We start from the raw sequence: 20,669 nt of genomic DNA, 5'->3' as shown, positions 1-20,669 counted from the left end.
TACCTGTCCAATACAGTCCCAACAGTGAAGCATGGTGGTGGCAGCATCATGCTGTGGGGGTGTTTTTCAGCTTCAGGGACAGGACGACTGGTTGCAATCCAGGGAAAGATGAATGCGGCCAAGTACAGGGATATCCTGGACAAAAACCTTCTCCAGAGTGCTCTGGACCTCAGACTGGGCCGAAGGTTTACCTTCCAACAAGACAATGACCCTAAGCACACAGCTAAAATAACGAAGGAGTGGCTTCACAACAACTCCGTGACTGTTCTTGAATGGCCCAGCCAGAGCCCTGACTTAAACCCAATTGAGCATCTCTGGAGAGACCTAAAAATGGCTGTCCACCAACGTTTACCATCCAACCTGACAGAACTGGAGAGGATCTGCAAGGAGGAATGGCAGAGGATCCCCAAACCAAGGTGTGAAAGACTTGTTGCATCTTTCCCAAAAAGACTCCTGGCTGTATTAGATCAAAAAGGGGCTTCTACTAAATAATGAGCAAAGGGTCTGAATACTTAGGACCATGTGATATTTCAGTTTTTCTTTTTTAATAAATCTGCAACAATGTCAACAATTCTGTGTTTTTCTGTCAGTATGGGGTGCTATGTGTACATTCATGAGGAAGAAGAATGAACCTAAATGATTTTAGCAAATGGCTGCAATATAACAAAGAGTGAAAAATTTAAGGGGGTCTGAATACTTTCCGTACCCACTGTAATTGAAGGTAAATCTAAAGAAAATTGTATAATGTATGGCCAGCCTTGGACTACATTTAACCATAGTCCTTTAGGCCACACCTAATATCCCGTGCAATTTGGCCACACACACTTTTTGCCGTGTTTTTTCCTTTTCCAGACTGTCCCTCTTTTTCAAAGTCTAAAGTTGAGAAGTTAGCCTTCTGTCCTGTTGACAATAGTTTTACCCAACTGGAAGTGTGGGAACATCTTCAATCCACTAAAGAAGAACAATGTTATTTCTGTCTGGGTCGCTTTTGCAGAGCATTTATCACATCCTGTCTGGTGAAATGTAAGGTGAGGAAATGAGGTGAAGTCTATTTTAAAATTCTCTGAATAGTAGTAATAAAAAACCGACAAGGCTTTTAATCCTTCAACACGTGTGTGAGCTTTAATTAGTGATGAGTGCTATACTTACATTTCTGATATTGTAGAGAGTTACTGAAAAATGTTATTTATAATTTGGGTAATTTTTAAAACAAAATTTTATTACATGCGTTTGAATCTGCCCACGGTCATGCACTGTTAAGTAACAGTAAAGTGGACTTGATAGGAAATTGAGAGACTAAGGCTCTGCCCACCCAGTGACACAAGTCGGTTCCCAAATATTGGCATTGCTATAGAAGGGTAATGACATTGCCACTATCCTTGGCCCTTTGTTTACATTTAGCTTTTCCCAGCCAGCAGCTGAATAGAGCTGGGGATTCAGTACTGTGCAGGCAGTAGTCACATTCATAACCGCTTCCCAGCATAGACATGTCCCACGATGAGCAAGTTCTGGTCGCCAGCTCAGAGCTGGCCCTGATTACCATCAAATTCCTAATCAGCAAACTGGCGCTAATTCCTTAACCACTTGCTGACAGCCCCACGTATATATACACTCCGGGAAATCACGTACAGGTAAGTGATTTCGATCTTTCGCGCCGGTGACTGGATTGGACACATCGGGAGCCAATCACCCGGTCCGGCGGACCAGATGTCTGCTGGGACCCGTGGATCGTTCAGAGAGGCAGAACAGTAGTCTGCCTATGTAAACAAGGCAGATCGCCATTCTGCTAGCAGGGAAGACAGAGATCCCGTGTTTCTGCTAAGCAGGAACATGGATCTCTGTCTTCTCACAGCCAAAGAATCCTCCACACTAGGAGCACATTTAACCCTTTGATCGCCCCCAATGATAACCTCTTTCCGGCCAGCGTCATTAGTACAGTGACAGTGCATTTTTTTAGCACTGTATTGGTGTCACTGGTCCCCATAAAGTGTCAGATTTGTCCGCCGCAATGTCGCAGTTCCGCAAAAAATTGCTGATCACCACAAAAACATTTTTTTTTTTTTTTTTAATTAAAAATTCCATAAATCTATCCCAGTTTGTAGAAGCTATAACTTTTGCACAAACCAAATCAATCAATATATGCTTATTGGGATTTTCTTATAACAAAATAAATGTAGCAAAATACATATTGGCCTAAACTGATGAAGGAATTAGATTTTTTACATTTTTTTTATTGGATATGTTTTATAGCAAAAGTAAAAAATATTGTTTTTTTTCCAAAAATTGTCTGTCTTTTTGTGTTTAGCACAAAAAAAGAAAAACCGTAGAGGAGAACAAATACCACCAAAAGAAAGCCCTATTTGTGGGGAAAAAAAGGACATAATTTTTGTGTACAGTGTTGCACGACCGCGCAAGTGTCAGTTAAAGTAACGCAGTGCAGTATCGCAAAAAAAATGGCCAGGTTATGAAGGGGGGGGGGGGGCTGAAGTGGTTAGGTATGTATCCCTGATAAAGCGTCAAGTTCTAACAGTGTCGGTAGTTAGAAGTAATTGAATTTGTTGCCCATGACGGTAATGTTGTTAAACTGGTACTTGCCTGAATTAGGCGAAGAGAGTTCTAGCAAACTTGCTTTATTGAATTTCTCCAGTTGTGTATACATTACATACATAGTAACCTAAAATATTTGCCCAATAGCTGTACTTTTTATAGATCTTTGCCTAGCAATTTTTTACCTCTTCCTGGCCATTTAATTATTTAATAAAAAATAAAATTATATTAGGTGCTGAAAGTTCCTCTTTCCTGCTTTTTTGCACTTACCGAGTAGTTTTTTTATCTCAAATATAAAAGGTAACTCCACTGTATCTCTGGAACAAACCCAGCCACCTGACTCAGATTAAAAAAATAATAATAAAATAAGCAACCAATCAATCAGATATGGGCATTCCAGTGCAAATTTTGAAAGAACAATTAAAAAGTTTTACAGGAAGCAAGGGTATACACACACACACACACACAAACACACATAATACAGACATTGAGGGAAGTGATGTTCATTTCCATAAAATTTGAATGATTCAGGTTGGTTTGTGGAAGGGACAGCTACTTACTTGTTCAAAATACACATAAACTGGGTCTGATCCAATTCATTTACAGGGAGTATAGCACAATATCGGTTTGTGCACGTTCCTGTGCAGAGCAATAAGCAGGACTGAGCTTGTTGGAGACTGAAGTCTGGACGCACGTAAGGGGCACAGTCATCTGCCCAAACTGAAACCAAAAAATAAATCAGTTGATTAATTATTTTTTAATATAGGCATTTATGAAGCAGTGACAATTAACACATCACTTTATATACTGTACATTCATAGTTACATAGCTGGTAAGGTTGAATAAAGACATCAGTCCATCCGTTTCAACGTGAGTTTATTTAGGTCACTGCCAATCTCCATATCCCTGTAAATTGTTTTCGCTGAGAAAACACATCTAGGTTTTTTGGAATTTATCTGTACTCCCTGCTGACACCACCAACTGTGGAAAGGAGTTCCACATCTCTACTGCTCTAACATTAAAGAATATCTTACGCAGTTTACAACTGAACCAATTCTCATCCAACTTTAGAGTGTGGCTATGTGTCTTCTTTAGAGATTTTGGGATTAAATCATTTTCTCGCAAGGATACGGTCACCATTTAAAGATTTATATATTGCATGCATATCCCCTTTTAACCACTTCTGGACCGGAAGGTTTTACTCCCTTGATGACCAGGTCATTTTTTGCGATAGGGCACTGCGTTACTTTAACTGACAATTGTGCGGTCGTGCGATGATGTACTTAAATAAAATGGATCTTTTTTTCCCACAAATAGAGCTTTCTTTTGGTGGTATTTGATCACCTCTGCAGTTTTTATTTTTTGCGCTATAAAACACTGCATTTTTATTTATTTAAATTTTTTTTACTAGTAATGGAAGCAATCACACAAGATTCTGTCAGTTACAAGGGTACATTTAATATAATGTTATTAATAATACCATGTTTTTTTCTTCCCCTGTTTCTTTTGTATAAACTGAGGAGGAGAATATATTTAATACAGCTGCCTTCGCCCTGTAACTTCCCCAATCAGCTTTTATGGGGCCAATATGTTCTTGCCTAGATTTTTTACATGTGATTTTCTTTTTTTTCAGCAATCTGTCTCAGCTGTAATCTATTATAGCTGACCTAATCATGCTCTTGAATTTCCTATTACATTCTTTGTAGTTTTGGATTTTTAAAAAGGACAGCCCTTTCTCAATTTTTACCTTACTAAATTATTTAGCCACCCAGGTTTAAATTTTGTTCTCTTATATTTGTTGGCCTGACAAATGTCGTTGTTATGTCTATCTTTAAAACTTTTCTCCAGTGTTATTTGGCATAAGAATTTGCAGAGTAAAGTTGGAGCTTTTGAATTTTAGTGTTCATGTCCTAACTTTGTTTCACTTTCCTATAATTAATGGCAAACAAAATGACTCAGTGATTTTGCTGTTCCCTAAATCATGCCTTAGGGCTCTTTCACACGGGCGTTCCTTTTTTTTTTGCCCGATCAGGTCCTTTTTTTTTTTTTGTAACGGACACGGATGACACTTGTGTCATCCGGTCCGTATGTCCGTTTTTCATCCCATCCGTTTGCGGATGAAAAACTGACATAATGCATGTCTATGTAAATACGGATGTCTGCGGATGACACCACTGACATCCGTTTTTGCTTCAGTTCCGTTTTTTGAAAGGAAGAAAAAATAGGGTTCTCCTCCGTTCAAAAAAACTGAACTGAACTGAACTGACAAAAAACGGATGTCAGAGGATGATCATCCGATGACATCCGTATTTACATAGAGATACATTATGTCCGTTTTTCATCCGTAAACGGATGGGATGAAAAACGGACATATGGAACGCCCGTGTGAAAGAGCCCTTACGGTAACATCTGAAATCAGCTGTGTTATTTGAAATTAATCGATCTAGCAGAGCAATTATTTTTAGCTAGTAGTAGGGGTTTCTACCATTTTTACTCCTGAAATTGTCCTGCTTTAGGTTCTAGAAATGACATTGCTTAGTTGAGTGTGCTGTTCCATCTGCCAAATCAATATCAGAAAATGTAAAATGCCTCATGAAAAGATCACTGCCCTGCCACTTCTAACTGTGAAAGGAAATGGGTCTCCTCCTCATCCTTGAGGTTAGCCATATACCAAAAATGTATTTGCCATTAGTTTATTTGTTTCGTCCCTTTGAAGCTACAGCCACAAAGACTTCTAGTCCCATTGGTAATGTCATCTGCCATCAACTTTTGACTTACAAGCACACCCCTTCCCCTTTCTACCTACCCTGTCCCTCCTAAACAGTGGGTACCCTTGGATAGTCTCAAGCCACTCAGCTACCAAACCAGGTTTCTGACATTTTCCCATAAAATCAAACTACTCCTCAAGTATCCAAAGGTTTAGTTCTTCAATTTTTGTATCTTTTAATTGTGCATAATATTGTATCCTCGCTCACTCTTGAGTTCCAGTTGGATTCAGCAAGCCTACTAGCATTGGTCTTGAATACCTTAGTTTCTCTACCTTCCAGTTTGAGCCCCCCCCCCCCCTACTCTGTCCACATCTGCATTGAGTGCACACTTTGACCCTTGTTCACTACACAGTTTACCCTCACCGATTCCCTCCCACCCCCACCTATCCTAGTTTAAAAGTTCCTCCAACCTTCTGACCATTTTCTCCCTCAACAGAACAAACAAGTGAGGAAAAACCCCACCCCTGAACAATTTTACCGATAACAGGGTTACATACAACAACATATAACAATTCCAAACAGATGCTGGTAGAACTTGATCGACTTGAATATGAAGAGACACATCTTTGTTGATTGTGCCCAGTAAAGAATAAGAAGTAATCATCACAATATTAAAGACATATCTCGTGTCTTCTTTGTAGGACTTAGGCAGTCTACAACTGATGCATCACATTTTAATTTTTATTAAAATATCTCAACATTATCATGTATTAAGACATGTATTAACTAGGACTAGCACCAGGAAACCACTATAATATAATTTAACAGGACAGCCAAACTTTCCTGTGAGGGGAAAGGGGTGAAGGGGGCGAGGGTACAAACCACATTTGTGCGATGAGTTTATGTGCTAAGAAAAGATAGCCGTGAATAGGCACCTGTGATGTAGAGGCCTAGTAAACACAACTTTGGGTTTAATTAAAAAGACATATGAAAAACAGTATTAATTGTTAATAGAACTTTAAAGTGATACTAAAGTCACTTTTTTTTTTTTTTTTTTTTAGGGGGGCTGGGGGAGGCTGCAGCACACAGAAGGGTTTTCTTATTGTTTATTTTTATTGTAATGCATAGAATGCATTAAGATAAAAAAAAACTTCTGCTTTTGGAACCACTTTAAACCAATATAAATGCAGCTTGGGACATCTCCTGAGCATAGGTATAAGAGTGCCCAGAGATTTTCCACATCTCAGACAGGATGCACCTGATCTACGAAACAGCTTCTGGGGTGTTTGGTATGGTCAATTAAAAAAAAGGGATAGACTCTAGACTACAGGACCAGTGCTCCTATGTTTATTCTCCCAAATCATCCACCCAGTGAGATTTACACAGAAGATCTGTGGTAGAGTCTAAAGCCGCCAGGTGAATACAGGAATATAAAATTAGAAATCAGACCCTTTGAGGAATCAGCATAAGCTATGACAAGGTTAAAATCTTCCAGAGTTGAAGCGGTTAAGGACACTCTATTTTCCTCCAACATTGTAATTTATACGCATAGGCGTGCGCACAGGGTGTGCCGGGTGTGCCTGGGCACACCCTAATTACCTAGGGCACATTAGCATTATCGCTCTGTTTGCCAGTGAGGAGATGGGAAAGATCTCCCTCGGACCTGCTCTGCCATAAGAGAAGTGCCACACACTTCTATTTCACTTTGCCAGCAGGGAGAGTAATGTACCGGGGCCATATACATGTAGGCAAACACATGCATGTGTATTTAAACTTTGGGGTGCACACCCTAATGCAATAGGCTGCGCACACCTATGTTTATACGTATATGTCCCATGACAGCTGGGTCCTCCCTAGCCACACCCAACAATCTGTCCATTTGATCGCAATGTGCCAAGCCCAAGCTCCAGCAAAGCCACTCCTATGCGGATATCCCAACTCCAGTCACTCCTGCTTTTCCAAGTCTTAAGAAGATCCATCAGCATACACATACATACACTATTCTGCAAAAAAAAAATAAATAAAATAGAATGAGCAGAAGTTATCACTTAAAATTCAAGTTATTTTTGTGGGGACAAAAGTTCCTGTCTCTCAGGCTAAGTGTTTAGGTTTGCAAGCCCATCCTCGGCTTAAAGTTTCTGCAACAGATCGTCCGGTTTTGACAGCCTCTTTCCTACTAGGTTTTCAAAATATGGTAGCGGACATACAAATGAAGAAACCATCATACATTGATCAGAGTCATGTATAAAATGCAAATATTGCAAACACACACACAGTGGGGAAAAATTATTATTTGATCCCCTGCAGATTCTGTAAGTTTATAAAGAAATGAAGGGTCTATCATTTTTATCATAGGTGTATTTTAAATGATAGAGGCAGAAAATCAACCAAAAACCCAGAAAAAACCCATGATACAAATGTTAACAAATTGACTTACAAATCAGTGAGTAAAATAAGTAAAATAAGTATGTTTGATCCCCAAGCAAAACATGGACTTATTTAGTGGAGAAACCCTTGTTGGCAAGCACCGAGGTAAAAAGTTTCTTGTAGTTAGTGACCAGGTTTGCACACATCTCAGGAGGGATTTTGGTCCATTCTTTTTTATACAGATCTTCTCCAAATCCTTAAGGTTTCTTATCAGTCGCTTGGCAACTCGAAGTTTCAGCTTCCTCCATAAATTTTATTAAGGATTAGGTCTGGAGACTGGCTAGGCCACTCCATGACATTAATGTGCTTCTTCTTGAGCCACTCCTTTGTTGCCTTGGCGGTATGTCTTGGGTCAGCGTCATGCTTAAAAGACCCATCAATGACCCATCTTCAGTGTTCTGGATGAGGGAAGAAGGATCTCATCCAAGATTTTATAATACATGGCTCCAGCCATTAGCCCCTAAATACGGCAAAAAGTCGGTCTGTACCTTTACCAGAGAAACAGCCCCAAAGCATGTTTCCACCTGCGTGCTTGACTGTAGGGATGGTGTTCTAAGGGTCCCAGTCAGCATTTTTCTTCCTCCAAACATGGCAAGTCCCCCTCCTCAAGAAGGCACATGTACAGTCATGCCAGTGAACATCTAAATGACTCAAAGAAGGATTGTGCTGTAGTCATACGAGACCAAAATTGAGCTCTTTGGCATTAACTTGACTCACCGTGTTTGGAGAAAGAAAAATGCTGACTATGACCCTAAGAAAACGTATACAATGCTGGAGGTATCAATACTAGTTAGTATATTGCTAACACAGCTGGCTTGGGAAAGGCTGCCTCCTCAGCAGGCTGGGAACCCAAACAATGCTGGAGAGAAAAGGGACGGGTAGAGAGGCACCAAGCCGCCAATAGTGTAGCAAGTTTTTTTAGTAGAAAAAGTTAAAATACAGAGATTATGCACTCATGGGCATCTCTGGTGTTAAGCACTAAAAGCCGGTGCAAAATTCTCAGCAAGCCGCTGGGGAGCCGTTACGGTCGATCTGTCAAGAAGCTTTCAGCTATCCAGGGTGCTGTGACCAATCTAAACATGTTTCAGAGGCCAAACCTCGCCTACTTCATCAGCCTCAATGAAGACACAATGGTCTTTGAACAGCTGCTACCTGAAGAGAACATTAAGTTGGTGGGGGTCCTGGACGTAGATTTTATAGCCTCCTACAATCAGCTGACACAGTATTTCTCCTGATATCAACTCTACAAGCTCTGGATTGAGATGAGCTAGCAATAGCATGTGACTTTTAAACAGTCTACCTTTTCCACCAGGATTCCTAAATCTTCATGAGAGAGAATGTGAGTGTGAGTGAGTGAGCGAGAGATCAAGATCCTTCTCAACTAGCCCAGGAGACCCTGGTTGCCGAGGAAGATGAAAGGAGCTGCCAGTGCCCTTACTGATAGAGCCGGATTCCCTAGTCCAGGGTAAACTTTACCATTCAAATGTGAGACACCTCAACCTCACAGCCTGTGAGTCCACGGTTCAGACAGTTAAGAATGTCAGATCCAACCATCAACACCGTTTTAGGATGGGAAATGTTGCAACAATTCCTATCTACCATAGAAAATGAAATTTTTTTTTACATGTTGTCGAGGAGAAACATTGTAAATCAATATCTCTATCTGTTGCATACCTTCTGGACCTTTTGCAAGTTATTCTACAATCGGGTCTTTGCTACAGCTCATTGTAAGTCCAAGTTTCAGTCCTTTCAGCACTGACTGGCAGAGGATGGTCTTCTGAGTTGTTGTAGTTTTCAAGTTTTGAAAGTGTAATAATTCATCCACTGTTAGGAGCATTGTTTTCAAAGATGGATATTCCTTTAGTTCTTTGGGCTCTCCCCTCCTACCAGAATCTTTTTCCTTGTTGTACTTAGCTTTAGGGACACTTTTTTGATGGCTAGAACTAAAGACACAAGCGTGTTGGAGCCCTGTCCATTCTGGTTTATATATAGTTATTTTAAAATCATTGTTGAACGTCCTCCCCTCCCCAAAGTTTCATCAACAATCCATTTCAACTGAGCTTCGGCTTCAGAAAAGGCAGAGAACCTCTTCAGTTATTCTTCAGAGCCAAAGAATATCATGTACTGGAGCTATGCCTTTTCAGAACACCCAGGAATCAGCTGCGGAAGAGGTGAATGAGACTGACAGCAGGTACCTGCACTGTATACCTCCTAGTACTATTGTGTCATCGTTTTTACATCACCTTACAGCTTAATTTCCTCAGTATACATGGGTTGGCTAGTCTGTTAAATTGTGCAATAATTATCTGTGAAGTCTCATAGAAAAATCAAAGATAAAATACTGTTTGTTGGATTATTTACTTGGCAACTCAGCATAAGGGAGAAGAAGCTGCCTTTCCATAGTTGCCAAAGTAACATTCCTAATGGTCACTTCCTAAGCTGTCCTACTGACTTCTCTGGTTATCGGTTTCAGTGAACAGCAATAGGAATGTATGAAAACAGCATCTTCCTACTACCCAAGTATTAATTGGTTTCACGCTGAATATGTAAAAATAGATTAAAATGTGCCCTGCTTTTGTTAGTGTAGCGAAATGTGATAGTGTTAAAAGTCTTCACTACTACCATGACTTCCAGCTGCGCACATTGTCAGATTTTCCTTCAGTATTTATCTGTCAGATCAACAAAATTACCAAGAATTATATAAAGGTAGTGGTGTACCTAAACATTGAAGATTTGCATTGATGATAAATAGAATAAATGGGATAATCCCAGAGTTTGTGAGAGTTTTTTCCCAGGGTTTTGCACAGGCTGATTTTGGACCAATATTATGGACTATCTGTTCCAGAATATACCCAGGTAAACATTTACACTATACAGTTGTTGTTAAATGTTGATGCTTAAACAAATCAAATCTAAAACCAGAGATGTATAGTAACTAAGTAGAACTACTTCACTACTGTACTTAAGTACCGAAAGGCGGTATCTGTACTTTCCTAGAGTAGAATTTCTTTCTCCTATTTCCACTTTTACTTTACTACATTTTTTCAATGATTTCAATACTTCTACTCCAATATTTTTTTTTTTTGTGCTGCATAGTTACTCGTTACAATTATAAAAATGACCACTGCCAGAACAGTAGATGGCAGGTTTCATGAAGCTCAAAACATGTGTATTATCAGCGCATACGAAAATAAATGCTACTGTATGTATAAATAAAAGCTGCATTTGAAATAAAAAATGTGATGTTCACTTTTGACTTCTTTCTTTAATAACTACATAACACAGTACTTGTACTTTTACTTTCAGTACTTGAGTAGCAATTTTTTTTCAAAACTCCTGGTACTTTTACTTTCAGTACTTGAGTAGCAAAATTAAAAAAAACTACTTGCAATACTTAAGTACAATAGTACTTCTATTCAAGTCACTTTTTGATCGAGCACTTGTACTTTTACTCAAGTATGGGTTTTGAGTACTTTATACAACTGTGTCTAAAACAAAATCAGACAGAGTTCTAACCTGGCTGATCAGTATTCTCCCAATTAAACATCAGCAAGCAGTCGTTAAAGTAGGAAAAGCTAATAATAAATTTGAATATACTAGCTTTAAATAGTTGCCTCCCCATTGCGTTTTATAATAAATCCCAACAAATACCTTTTGTTAGCCTTTATCTGTGCTGCAACTTGCCCCAAAATGGCAGAAATAGGACCAAGGACTCGTTACCAGTATTTCCTTTGGTCTCCCTGTACTTAATATTTTACCCATTACTAACTTACTATGCCTTATTATTATTCTTAACCGTTTGCATAGCGCTTTACAATATAAAGGGGGACAGTACAATTATAACAGTTCAAAACAGAAGGAACAGGTGGCTCCTGTTCCTGGAGCTTACAATCTAAAGGTAATTGGAGGTGGTACAAAACGGTAATAACCTCAGGGGGGTAATCTGATGGGAGTGACTCAAGTATAGTTTTTAGGTGAAGGTGGGGTAGGCTTCCCTAAATAAATTATTTAAAGGATAGACAGGGTAGGAGCTGACCGGACATACTGAGGTAGGGAGCTCCAAAAGATGGGAGAGGTTCTGTAAAATTCTTGGAGATGAGTATGGGAGGAAGTAACAAGGGAGCAAAAGAGCAAGAAGGAGCAGAAAGTGCGATATCTGCAGATGAGCTTGGTGATGTAAGTGGAGGCAGTGTTGTGGACGGCTTTGTATGTTGTAATTAGAATTTTGAATTTTATATTTGGGTTAGTGGAAGCCAGTGAAGGTATTGGCAGAGAGGGACAGCATTCAAGTATTATTTAGTAGGGTCTATAAGTCTAGCAGCAGCAATCAAATTAGCCTGTATAAAAGGTAGGCCAGTAAGGAGGGAGTTGCTGTAGTCAAGGCGGGGTATAAACAAGAAATAATTAGGTTGTTTTGTGGTGTCCTTAGTCAAGAAGGGGCAAATTCTAGAAATGTTGCAGAGGTTAAAGCAGTAAGATTTAGCCAGTGATTGGATGTGGGGCCCGAAGGAGAGTGCACAGTCTAGGATTACGCCTAGCACCCTGGCATGAGCGGAAGGACCAATGGTTGTGTTATTGATCTCAATGGTAAAGTCATAAGGGGGGGAAATCAGAGAGGAGGAACTATTACAAGCTCAGTTTTAGAAAGATTGCATTTGAGGAAGTGGTGTGACATCCTTCCTGCTATGTCAATCAGTAAATTTGTGATTCATGAGGAAATCGACAGGATGAGCTGGGGAGTCAACTGTGTCAAAGGCAATGGAATAGTCTGAGAGTATAAGACTGGAGTACGTTTTTTTGGTTTTAGAAGTTAGTAGGTCATTAGTGAGTTTTAATAGGGCAGTTTCAGTGGGATGTTTCGGTCGGAAGCCATACTGTAGAGAAATCGATATGGTTGTTGTCAGTAAGGTAGCAACTCATACGGTTGTGGGCAAGGCATTCGTGAAGCTTGGAGGCAAACAGGAGCATTGGAGATGGGGGTATTAAGTTATTCAAACAGGTGGAGTCCAATGAGGGTTTTTTTTTTTTTTTAAGTATGGGGATTACCAGTGCATGTTTGAGTGGGGAGGGAAAGGTGCCAGCGGAGAGGGAGTGGTTGAAGGTGTGGGTTAGGGAATTTAGGATAGAGCAGGAATGGGGTTGTAGCACTTGTAAGGGGACAGGTAACCGGTAACAGGTGATGAGGTGGGCCTTGGAAAAGAGTTTGGCAACTTTCTCAGTGGAGACAGGCTTTCAAGGAAGAAAGTATTAAGTGTGGTGTTGGCTGTGGTATGTTGGTTGGAGAAGAAAGGATATTTTTCTTCAGGAATTATGTCTGCACTGTGTCTTTTTGTGGAGGGGACCATTTGGTAGAGTCAGGGTTTTGCTTCCTCCGTGCTTCTAGCAAGAAGAACAGCAAGCAGCACATTAGTGACACACATTAGATATATAGTTATGAGATTTTAAGTATAGAAGTGCACAGGCAGGGGGGCGTGGCCTGGAGCGGCATGCGGTAGGACACGAGTGAGAGGAGCTCCGCCGGCCGTTTCTCCTGATCTTCATCTTCCTGCACCCTAACACCCTGAATTGCCTCCCCCTGTGCCTCCTGACCTTCCGCAGACACCCCGCGCCATGTCGCCGCCCAAAAAAAAAAAAAAATCGCCAAGCTGGATAAATTTCGCCGCCAGGAGAAGTAGCCTCCGGCCCAAGATGGCGCCGCGGAGGGAGCGGAGGCAAGTGTGGCGGGGGCGAGACAGAGAGGGTCCTGGAAGCAATATCTCAATGCCAAGCATCCCTTACCACTAAGATTGAGGAGGCGAAGGTTGACATATCCCTGGTTTGCCAGGACCTCCAGAAACTCAGGGAAAGGGTCACAGATGCAGAGCAGCGGATCAGTGGGGATGAAGATTCCCTGCCCCCATTGCAGCTTGCCTCTGACAATCTCCAGCTACAAGTTGCCCATTTGCTGATGAAGCAGGATGATATGGAGAATAGGCTGCGGAGGTGCAACATTAGGCTGATCGGCCTACCTGAGGGGGCTGAGGGATCCCACCCTTCAGACTTTCTGGAAAAGCTTTTAATTAATTGACACCTATGGCTGTGAAGCCTTCTCCCCCACTTTTGTGGTGGAGAGGGCACACCGTCTCTCTGACCGACCACCACCTCACGGGGCACCCCCCCCCTCACGGGGCACCCCCCCCCCCCCGCACCTTTATAGCAAAGCTCCTTAACTTCAGGGACAGAGACACAATCCTTAGGCTTACCAGAGAAAAAGGCAACATCCCCTTTGGAAATGGGAGAATTGCTATCTTCCCTGACTTCTCAGCTGAAGTTCAGAAAAAGCGCAAAACCTTCATTGAGGCTAAACGCAGGCTCCATATAAAGCACATTAAATATGCTATGCTCTATCGGGCCCGCCTCCGGGTGGAGGGTGAAGACAGAGTGCACTTTTTTTTTTTGATGACCCTGAAGCGGCTATATCTTGGCTAGAACATCTTGAGGCGCAAGCCTGATTGTACCTCGTGCCTCCCTTCTGAAAATGCCTGTTTCCCCTCCTCGGAACCCAGCTTATTCATTCTAGATGTTGTCCACCTGCAAGACTGTGCTGACCTGGTCCTGGTTCACCTGGAATTCACCCCCTCTACTCTGGATTGTGCTGTGGATTTGAACTCTGCACTGGATGACTGACTGGGACTGTCTTGGCTCCCCCTGCAGGGAGGTTCATCCACTTCTCCTTTCCCTCACCTCTCCAGGTGTGCTCCCCTCCTGTCATATCCTGTGCCCCCCTCCTCACCTGGCAATGGGACGAACCTCCTTACAAGCCGACGGAGCACCTCCCTCTTTTTGCCCCTTGTGTGACATCATCCCCTCCCCTTCTTTTCATTTTCATGCCCCCTCTTTTTACCTTCTCCTTCCCCTTTTTTGCCTCCTTTCCTTTGCTCTATTTTTTTCCGCAAAGTGTCCTGCTCGCATGTCATGCTACCCAGCGAAGTTTCGCTCCCCCAGATTGCCTATGTTAGGCACGCTTGTCAACCACCCTTCTGTCATCATGCATGGTGACGGCACTTGTTTTTCTTTAAGGCTCCTGCAATTTCCAGTGTTTTTTGCCCCTGAACACTTTTTTCTCCTATACTGGACCTTTCCCTCCTCCCCCCTGGGGATTTTTCAGCCACGTTGGTTAACTGGTTGGGATTTTTCAGGCCCGCACAGTTTGGGGTGTGTGCAGGGCGGGGGGGGTGGGTGGGTAAGATGTCTTTATTGCTGCATTTTACTAGATGTTTTTTCATGCCTTTTAGATATATGTTATACTTACGCATATCTGTATTGCTTGTTCTGAACCTCAAATCCTGGGATATGGTTGCTACTCGGGACGCAGTCTTTTGGTCTGACCTGGGATTGACCTGTAATGTTGTGGTTCGAACGGAACCCCTGGAGCTCCTGTAAGTTATTCTACTAGCCCTCCTGTATGGCATGCCTTAAATTGCTAACATGGAATGTCCGGGGCCTCAGGGACAAAATCAAGCGCTCGGCGGTGTTTGATGTACTTAAGTGTCATAAGGCTGATGTTATAGTCCTGTTGGAGACCCATTTGGACGGCGCATTGCAACAAGCCCTGAGGCGCCCATGGATAGGCTGGACTTTCCACTCCGCGTTTACCTCGCATTCTCGGGAAGTGGCGATTCTGATTGCTAAGACTGTACATTTTGAGCTCTGGGGATCCCTAGTACAGTGGTTCTCAATTCCGGTCCTCGGGACCCACTAACAGGCCAGATTTTAAGTATTACCTTGGGGGATGCAGACTAGAATACTGCAATCACTGAGCAGCAAATGAGATCACCTGTGATGTAATTTAGTTATCTTGCAAACCTGGCCTGTTGGTGGGTCCCGAGGACCGGAGTTGGGAACCACTGCCCTAGTAGACCCAATGGGCAGATTTGTGTTTCTGGAGGTACGTTTATATGGTGACCCGTACTTGCTCATGGCATTCTATGCCCCCCCCCTTTCTCCTCGGCCATCTTGAAGGGCTGGACTTCATGATGCTACACCCCAATATCCCTTCGATTTGGCTTGGGGACTTTAATAACACCATGAATCCCAGTCTGGACAGGTTGCACGTCTCCGGGACCCCGCAGACTTCGCCCACCACTACCAGGTTTGCCCGCCTGATGGCGGAATTTAATCTATTGGACTCTTGGAGGGTCAAGTATCCCACCCTCTAGGCCTTCTCCTGTTATTCTTCCACCCATCGCTCTATGTCCCGTATAGACCTCATCCTTATTTCCCCGTCCTTGCGCCCTAGTTTATTGGATGCTGGTTTCCACGCCCGTGGCCTTTCTGACCACAGCCCCTACTAGATGACATTGCGTCTCCGAGGTGTGCGGGCTAGACCCACCTGGAGACTGAACCCCTTTTGGCTCTCTTTGATCCCAGAGGAGAGGAATATAGCCGAAGCCTGGCAGAATATTTTTGCTGATAATGTTGACTCGGCTTCCCCTCTCGTGGTCTGGGAGACCTTTAAACTGCATGCCCGGGCGATCCTGACCGCCACCATCAATGCCATAAAGACTGATTCAGCGCAGGCATATATGCAGGCCACATGCTCCCTGGCTGAGGTGGAGGAGGCCTTTTTGGCTGACCCGACGCCGCCGGGAGCGGATCAACAAACGCCTCACTAGGGTGGTAGAACAATTGGACTATAAAAAAGCACGTAGGACTCTCTTTTTCCAGAAGCAGCGGCTGTACGAACATGGAGAGCATGCAGGAAAACTTTTGGCCTATCTAGTTCATAGTAACGACAGACCCCCGGTTGTTATCACCCTACGCTCCACCGACGGTACCCTAGTTTCGGACCCTGTAAAGGTGGCAGACTGTTTCCGTGACTTTTTCTGTGACCTTTACACCTCCACGGCTCCTGCTGATGACTCCCCAATTCTTCCCTACCTGTCCCCTGACATACTTCCGCAATTGACTGAAGAACAACTGACATTGTTAGAAGCTCCCCTGACCTGAGACGAAATTGTAGAGGCAATTGCCAAGTTCCCCAGGTCTAAGTCCCCAGGGTTGGACGGCTTATCTGTTGAATTTTTTTCCACGTACTCCGACGTGCTGGCACCCCAGCTTCTGACCATGTTTGAATCAGCTTTTGACACCTCCTCCTTGCCCCCCTCGATGCGGGAGGCCCTCAGTCTCGATTCCTAAGCCCGGTAAGGACCCCCACCTACCGGCCTCCTACCGCCCCATCTCCCTGCTGCAAGTGGACATTAAGATCCTGGCCAAAGTGCCCTCAGACTTAATAAGGTAATTCTCTCCTTGATTCACCCGGATCAGTCGGGCTTCATGCCTGGTAGAAATACTTCGTTCAATTTGAGACGCCTGTTTATGAATTTGCAGGCGCATCATGACAATTCCGGTTCTCTGGTTGTGGTGTCCTTGGACATAGCCAAGGCATTTGACTCGGTGGAGTGGAGCTTCCTGTGGCGTTGCCTGAGGGCTATAGCTTTGGCCCCAACTTTATTCGTTGGGTCTGGGTTCTGTATCAGGCCCCGATGGCCAGGGTTCTGGCCAACGGCCGTGCGTCTGCGGAGTTCCCCCTTACTAGGGGGACCCGCCAGGGCTGCCCGCTTTTGCCGCTCCTCTATGCCTTGGCGGCCAAGCCCCTGGTGATAGCTATTAGGACGCATCCTGGTATCCGTGGCCTTCGGGTCGGTGCCTTAGAAGAAAAGATCAGTATGTACGCGGATGATACCCTATTGTACCTGGCTGATCCGGGCGACTCTCTTCGCACTGCCCTATCCCTTTTTCAAGCACTTTGGTCGTTTCTCAGGTCTAACGATTAACTGGGACAAATCCCAAATTTTGCACATAGACAATGCCCCTTCTGGCACAGCGGATCCGCGCTTCCCTCTGCAGACGGTGGAGCGCATCAAGTATTTAGGGGTGTGAATTACTAAATCCCCTATGTCTTTTCTACTTGATAATATACAATCCCTTTTTGCTTTGCTTAAACTGAAAACCCAGACATGGGCACGTCTCCCGCTGGGGGTGCGAGGGAGAGTCAATCTGGTCAAAATGGTCCTTTTACCCAAACTGTTATAGATTTTTTGGCATTCCCCACTCTATCTTCCCCTCAAACATTTCCTGCGCTTTGACTCCATTCTTAAACCCTTCATATGGGGCTCCAGCCGACAAACTTGCATGGCGGAAACTTAAAAATCCCACAGACCTGGGTGGACTGGCGCTCCCCGATTTTAACCTGTATTATTTGGCGTCGCAGCTTTCCCATTTCTTCCACATACACAACACAGACAGACAGATTCCTGGCTCACCTTGCTCCGTCATGGCCCCGTGCATCTGCTGACCCCCTCTCCCTGATACTGATTGGGGTGCGGTGGGGGGGGGGTCCCGGGGAGATACAGCGTCTATGCTATACCAATACAGACGTGAGGGAAGTTGTGTCCCTTAAACTGGATCTTCCCTCACTGCATGATCATACACCGTTGTGTCACAATGCACATCTCCCCGAGCTGGCCTCCATACCTGATGCACATGCCTGGACCCGTTACGGAATACATTTTCTGCCCCAGCTTTTGACCGACAGACACCTGAAGACATTCGATGCCTTGAAACACCAATTCAATCTCCCCAACCAACTATTCTTTAGGTACCAGCAACTCCGCCATGCATTCTCCTCGCAATTTCCCCAACCCGTGCGGGACGTGGCCCCAATATCCATAATAGAAGTGCTACGGGGATCTGAATCTAAACAGCTTATCTCACACCTATAAAATGCGCTACTTTTGCCTAGTTCCACAGTACTGGCCTATGCTCTTAAAACTAAATGGGAGGGAGATGTGGGACCTGTGGAGGATGAGGAGTGGGAAGATGCTCTTGATAATTGTAAGCTGGTGTCCCCGAAATTGTCGGACCACTTAACTCAATTGTTTATAATTCATAGGGCCTACTTGACATCTATTGTGACGGCCAGATATCGTGCTGGAGCCTCGAATATGTGCCCTATGTGTGGCGATATGCCTGGCACGTTTTACCACCTCCTATGGAGTTACCCGATTCTACAGGGCTTCTGGAAGCAGGTTGTGGGGTTCCTGCACGATACCATGGGCCCTCCTTTGACGCTGGCCCCCAAACCGTGCATATTAGGCATCTTTCCAGATGTCAGTATCAACAAATTCACCTCCCAGTTCTTACACGAGACTTGGTTTCAAGCTAGGAAGTGTATTGCGCGACAATGGATGCAACCTACCCCCCCCCCCCCGCCTCTTCATGATTGGCTTAGGGAAGTTAATGCTGCTTTACCTTACAAGAAACTGCTATACACTCACCGCGGCTGCCCATCTAAATATAACAAAATTTGGGACAGGTGGGTTCAGGCGCCGGAGACGTGTATCTAGTTCTCACCCCCGAATTGTCCCCTATCTCCCTTGTACACTGCTACAACTAATGTCCCCCGGATATGTCGGTCTCTATAACCACTAGTTGCATATTGAGTGGGGGGTCTAGACCCCATGGGCCTTGGAGTTGTTCTCCTCAGCCTCTTTTTGTCAATACCCCTTCACTTCATTGATCCCAGTGTGTCATATACTTACAACTGTACGTGACTGGATCCTGATGTTTTGTTTTCGTTTTGGATTGTGTTCTTTACAAGCACTCATGTTCTCTGTATATGTGTTGGAATTTTATTCAATAAAGACTTTGTTTAAGGAAAAAAAAATAAATAAAAAGAAGTGCACAGGCACCTTCACATACCAGGAAATTCACCGCCATTGTTCAGAAGGAATGCCAGTCAAATAGTAGAAACATTTTAAGGTACTACTAAGGCACAAATAACCTTTATATGTTCCCTATAACAAAGCAAATATTCATTTTTTGAGTTTAGGTCCACTTTAAAGTGTCCTTAACTCCATAATAACATTTGCTATTTGGTGCATTGACAGGCATTGTGTTGCGCTTTCATTTTCAATGGGCCACCAACATGTGAGCAAAAAAAAAAAATTCATTTTTTTTTTCAGTGCACCGCAAGACAAAGCATGTATTGTTTAACACACATGTTTTGATGCACTGGATGGCAGGTGCGAGGCTTGTATCAAAAAACCTGTTTTGATATTACCCAATGCCAACCCAGTTAAAGTAAGTGTTGATCTGTAATTTCCAAAGCATGTCTTGACAACTCCAAGCGTAATGGAGCACTGAACAGCAGTGTCAAGCCTCCCTTCTTGTCGTTTACTTTATCTTGCTTGGAAGCCTTTTTTCAACTGTATTTTTTAACATCGGTAGCATATGTTTTGTAACAAATAACAAAAAATACTGCACTTGTGGTATAATGAAATCAAATTGAAGCTGCACCACTAACGTGAGATACTGATCACAATAGAAAAATCATGAACAAATGTGTTGTGCAACGGTCAAAATCTTCAAAGAGTGAGTCCCAGTGTCAATTTCATAACACAAACAAAGAGTCCAAAAGGTTGTGATAATAAGTGATAATCCTGGATTCCAAAAGCACATAAAAATCCCTCCACCTTGTGGATTCACCACCACCAAATACAGGGATGTACTCTTACCAGATAGCATAGACCTCCTATTACGGGGGGTCAAAGCAGACTGATGTGTCTCATCCACTGCTATTCCAGCATGGAAAACAAAGAAAGGAATCGCTCCAGGCCATCCATGGACATGGCAACAATCCTCTCCCCTAAGGCCGTCATAGCCAGTGATATAACCCCAATGAAGAGATGAGCGCCAATAGTGTAAAACCTCTTTAAGAGCTGACCTTACAATAAAAGTATTGCACTTACATGTTCCAGAAATCAATTCAGCGTAAAAACAAATCCTTAATTGTGCAGTTCAACAGACAAGTCAGGCGAAATCACGCCTCGTTTGCAGCACAAAACATTGTACTGGAACAGTACTCATAGGCCCTGTGAGGGCGGAAGTGGTGGACGGGAGTCCCCAATAGCAACATTGGGGATATAAAAATTTGAGTTCCAAGGT

The 20,669-nt window shown here is 43.3% G+C and overlaps 1 protein-coding gene across 1 annotated transcript in view; it reads right to left on the bottom strand.

The window, feature by feature from the left end:
• The window catches only part of LOC309561135 (uncharacterized protein), an 82,505-nt gene that overhangs the window by 14,155 nt on the left and 47,681 nt on the right, over positions 1-20,669 (bottom strand). The window contains exon 2 of the mRNA XM_082264880.1: positions 3,108-3,267. Coding sequence (XP_082121006.1) covers positions 3,108-3,267 — 160 coding nt within the window. The remainder of the gene's footprint in view (positions 1-3,107; positions 3,268-20,669) is intronic.

The sequence above is a fragment of the Pelophylax lessonae genome (genome assembly GCF_965119305.1).
Source record: "Pelophylax lessonae genome assembly, chromosome: 8".
Classification (NCBI taxonomy): domain Eukaryota; kingdom Metazoa; phylum Chordata; class Amphibia; order Anura; family Ranidae; genus Pelophylax; species Pelophylax lessonae.
This window is presented reverse-complemented; position numbering and strand designations above follow the sequence as displayed.